General features: G+C 36.8%; 1 protein-coding gene across 1 annotated transcript; it reads right to left on the bottom strand.

Moving 5' to 3' along the window:
* Nucleotides 1-1,042: 1,042 nt before the first annotated feature.
* Nucleotides 1,043-2,065, bottom strand: LOC145678266 (zinc finger MYM-type protein 1-like). The gene has a single exon (XM_081748297.1). The coding sequence runs from the start codon at nucleotides 2,063-2,065 to the stop codon at nucleotides 1,043-1,045; it is 1,023 nt and encodes a 340-aa protein (XP_081604423.1).
* Nucleotides 2,066-5,021: the final 2,956 nt, after the last annotated feature.

Genomic DNA, 5,021 nt, shown 5'->3' with positions numbered 1-5,021 from the left:
ACACAGGTAGTTGGAACACTAAAACATTAATGGTATATTTTGCATTGCATTCTCCTGTTGGAACCTCACAATACATTAAATGAACAAAGGAAAAGTGAACCATGAAATTACGTGAATCTTAAAGACTTTTTACTAATTTCAGTTGTTTCTACTGAATAGTGATATGCAATATTGGTACTACAGGCTGTCTAAAATAATTTTTAAGTGATTATCACAGGTTCAAATCCAGTAGCGTGTTTTTTTATGACATTGAAAGCGATAAAATAATACTAGAATCTCTAAAACATGTTTACAAACTATTAAATACAATATTATCGTGTATTTCGAAACGTGCTTAGTAACGTCACGCTGGTTATTTGAAATGTTGACACTCAGTATAAAATAGAATCTAGCCCAAGTTCTTTTCAAAGAGATTTCTGGCAACCTCACGGACAAACAGGCCATGTTACAAACTCCTAGTAAATAGAAATGTTTGATACCGAATCTAAAGTCCGTTCTTTGTAGCTTAAATATGTTGTTCTAAATGAATGATAAGTTACAGCATATATATATATATATATATATATATATATATATATATATATATATATATATATATATATATATATATCAGTGGCGGCTCGTGCTTTGAATTTTAGGTGGTGCACAATACAGGGTGGCCCAAAAGTAGATATATACCCCTGCATTGATCAAGTATAACATTCTAGTTTATGGGTTTATTTGCTCCGGCTCTTCTGAGCTTAAGATATAAGTAAAATACATTAAGAACAAATAATAAAGAAACTAAGTCTATCTGATGGATAACAATAAGAAATGATATTAAATGCAATGAGCTGATCAGTACGGTACTGTATACCTACTTTTGGACCACTCATGACCTCGTATTTTTCATTATTATTAATATTATTATAAATAATAGTAATAGAGCACAGGCTAGGTTAGTGGCGATTCATGACCCAAAGATTTAGTAATGAGAAAAGTACTAAGTATTTCTTAATTAATAAATAGAAAATTTAGGGTAAAGAAAATAAAAATATTTACCTTACTTGTAGAGAAAATCCATTCTTCTTTCTTTGCTTCTGGCAAACTTTTCAATAACTTTGTTATTGAAGTCCTTGATTCCCATAATAAAGTCTCTTTCAATTGATAGCATTGCAAGAGCAGATAACTTTTCCTGAGACATCGAATTTCTCAGAAATGTTTTCACACGTTTCAATGTGCTAAAGCAACGTTCTGCTTCTGATGTTGTCATTGGAATTGTAACGATAATTTTTAGAAGTTTTTTACATTCACTAAACGTTGATGACAAATTATTTTCGCAAATGAAATCTAATAAACAGAGAGCACCAGACATTGCTCTGAACTCTTGCATACCGTAAATTACACCATCTAAGCAAGGATACGCGTCACATGTCACTTGCAACTGTTCGTCAGGGAAATGTGTGTTGTACTTCAAAAAGTTGTTGGGGGTAACCAGAGAGGCTGCAGTAAGGTGTCCACTGAAGCTAAATCTGTTTTTGGCCTGGCAAACAATAACATCACACACCTCTTTCGCTTCTCTTTTCCACGCGGAAATGTATTTTCTCCTTTTCTCAGGTGGTTCACATTCAACGTCACCAATATTCTCTCGGACTTCCAATATCTTTCGCTCAAAAGACTGGAGAATCTCTCTGACGTAAACAGCATCAATGTCTCGTTTCTGCAATTGATTGTATAAGATGTCGACGTGAGGCATTATAGAATGAAAAACTGACAGCCAAAAGTTGAAACTTTCCCTTTGTAAAGTTTCAATATGACGGGATGCTTGGTCGATGGTACTATTATTCAAGTCTGTATTTTGGATTGTTTCGAAGCACCTAATCAGCTCTTCCCTATATTCATAAACAGTGTTCACACTCCGCAAATTAAAATTCCATCTCGTTGGAACAGATCGTGGCAACCGCTTTCTTACTGTGTCGTCCAATATAGATGTCCGCTGTGGAGAATTTGAAAAGAAAGTACAAATACCCTGTAGATTTGCAAAGAAAATCTTGACGTTTCTATTAGTCGACGCTGCATTTAACATAATCAAATTGAGTTGATGAGCATGACAGTGAACGTAAGCAGCACTTGGATAATCTTTTTTTCACAATAGCCTGTACACCACCAGAAGAACCACTCATTACTGCAGCACCGTCGTATGTTTGTGATATCAACTTCTCTTTATTATTTACCACGTGGAGACCAACTTCTTCAATAATACAAGAAGCCAAAGTTCGAGCGTCGTGTTTAGAGGGAGTGACGAAGTTCCAAAATCGTTCCACTGGTTTGCCATTGACAATGTACCTGTAGACAATCACCATTTGAAATACGTTAGCTACGTCACTTGTTTCATCTGCTATGACAGATAAAAATTCCGCCTCTCTTATTTTCTGAGCGATTTCTTCATGGCATACTTCAAGCATGCAGTGTAGAAGCTCATTTTGTATAATTTTTGAGGTACCCTTAAAAACTGTTGCGCTTTCTAAATGACTTTTGAGAGCGCTGTCAAGTTCAGCACTAAAATTAATTAATCCACGAAATACGCCAGGATTTGAAGAAGAGTCTGTTTATCATGCCCTCTTAAAGCCAGTTCGAAGGCGCCACAAAACCGAATGCAATTGATAATTATATTGAGCACGTACCTGTTTTGCGTCACTTTTTGATTGTGGTTCTGAATGGACAGCCTATAACCAGCATCCAGTTGAGCAGCAATATTCACATTTCCCAACACAGTTAGATTAAGAACGTGTTTTATATGGGCTGACGAATTTTCATGTTTTTTTTTTATTTTGTCGTGCAGATGCTGGATATCCACAACACCTTTTTTACTCCACGCATCTTCCCCTGCCCCGAACAACAAACACGGAAAACAAAACAAAGCATTTTTAATTTCACATCCACATAACCACTTATGCTGTTCGTACAAATTTGGATTAAACTTCCTTGTAAATGTTCGTTTCGCACTTCTTATTACTTGTGTTATATTGAGAGTCGGACTCGGCTTTCCGATGTTTTTCACAAGCAGCTTTGCTTCTAAACTTCTTTTTGAAAACGGCTCATTTAACAGAGACGTTACAGAATTCATTGTTACTTCACGTATATAAGGGACAGACATAATTATGCAATCACAGCAATCATGTTCCAATGAACAACAAAGACCGGTACACGCACACACACACACATACACAAACACACAACACTACGAACAGATTCGACAATTCGATCTCACTAGCAGCTTCGTGAACATACTCCCGTCCGACTCTAAATAAAAGATTTTTTCCAGTGTGATTTATTTTGCGTTAAAAGAAACCATCGAAATACTCCCCCTCAAAGACCTTTTAGTAAGAGGGGTGTTAGCCCTTATTTAAGCAGCCAAAGGCGTGGGTGCTAGTAGGCGGAAGGGGGAAGTAAAAAAGGACAAGGGTTTCGTTCCGTATGTTCTACATTGTTTCTGCGAGGACATTGGTTAGTTGAGGGCTTGCAGTCCGCTTTAAAATCTCATCCCCTCCTCCAATTAACGCTCTTTTTTTTTGCTCTCCAAAAAGGAAAATATTCTGTCTAAGCTGCCAAATTTCTACTCATTCAGATACAAGTGTATTAAATATTGACACCCTCAATCTATCTTCACTCTGCACGGGGTCGCCTTTACTGTCTTCATAGCTGCCTTTATCTTACTTGGTTGACAGAACCAATAGTTATGAGCACTTGGCAATCTCGCATTTAGGCAAGGCACAAGTTTTTTTCTTTTTTTTTCCTCTATGCGACTTGGAGGAGCGGACTATTCCCTTTCAGGCGAGAACCGTGTCAACCAATATTGCAGGGGGAGGGATGGTGGAGAATTTCCCGTTCCAAAGCGTTTCGTTTTGGAAAACTTGTGTTTGTTGGTAGAATTGTTTGTAAACGATCTGCAAACATAGTAGATCCTTATGAGGCACTATAAGAATCCTTGCACCTCGCAACCCCCGCAGTAGCCAAGCTGGGGAGCTTGTCAAACTCGCAAGCAGAAAGCTATTAGACAACCCCATTTGAAACGCACTTCTTTAAGGAAAGATTATGTTGACAATAAAACGAAAAGTGATTTAGCACAAATAAAAATTGAAAATATTGGAAGGAGGTTTGTACAAACATGCAAACATTAAGAGAAACCGCCGCTGATATATATATATATATATATATATATATATATATATATATATATATATATATATATTTGCGTCTCAATTAGGTTTATATGCGTCACTGTTAGAAGTGTGTGTGTCACTGTTAAGACTGTGTGCCACTGTTAAAAGAAAACAAACAACAATATAACACATAAACCATCTGTTACTTGATCTATAATCTATAATTTAATTTTTCACATAAGAGTGTCCGAGAAATCCCCGTACCTCTGATTTGAGTACCGGTATTACTGAGAACGATGTGATTGCAATTTTATTTGTGGTATGGTAACCCTGCTTTCATAGCCACAATCAACAATGTTAGATATCCCTGCTTTCAAGCGTTGTCTCGTCTGGTATCGACATTTCAGTTGCGAAGCCATGGCTGATATGAATGGTTGCAGTTAGAGGGTTAAGGAACGGTTATTAACATACGTGTATGTGATTGCATGAAGGACCACATACAGTTCAAACAATGACGCTGGTAAAGACCGTGTTTAGAGATTGCTTTGACAAAATCCCATCTCATAAAGCAACTTTGGTTGATTGGGAGCGTTTACTTTAGGATGTGTCAACGACAGGCCGCGTAATGAACGTAAAAAGACGCTTAACCCTTTTAAATGATGGCTTTTTTGAGGTATTTTGTAGACTTTCGCTCAATCATCTATAGTGTACCAAATGCGGGAAATTTCTGCTCAAAGTGGGAAATCCCTTTTTTTTAAATCCCTTTTTTATCGCGAATATCTCCCCTTTGGTATAGGATACGATCATGCAAATGCTACTAAAAACTTTGCTTTATGGTGAAAATAATGAGATACAAAGACTGGCCCTGGAATAACTAGT

Source organism: Thermobia domestica, unplaced genomic scaffold (genome assembly GCF_964235325.1).
Source record: "Thermobia domestica unplaced genomic scaffold, izTheDome1.hap1.1 HAP1_SCAFFOLD_2258, whole genome shotgun sequence".
In the NCBI taxonomy this organism is placed as follows: Eukaryota; Metazoa; Arthropoda; class Insecta; order Zygentoma; family Lepismatidae; genus Thermobia; species Thermobia domestica.
Note: the sequence above shows the minus strand (reverse complement) of the source record. Positions and strands in the feature narration are given on the sequence as shown.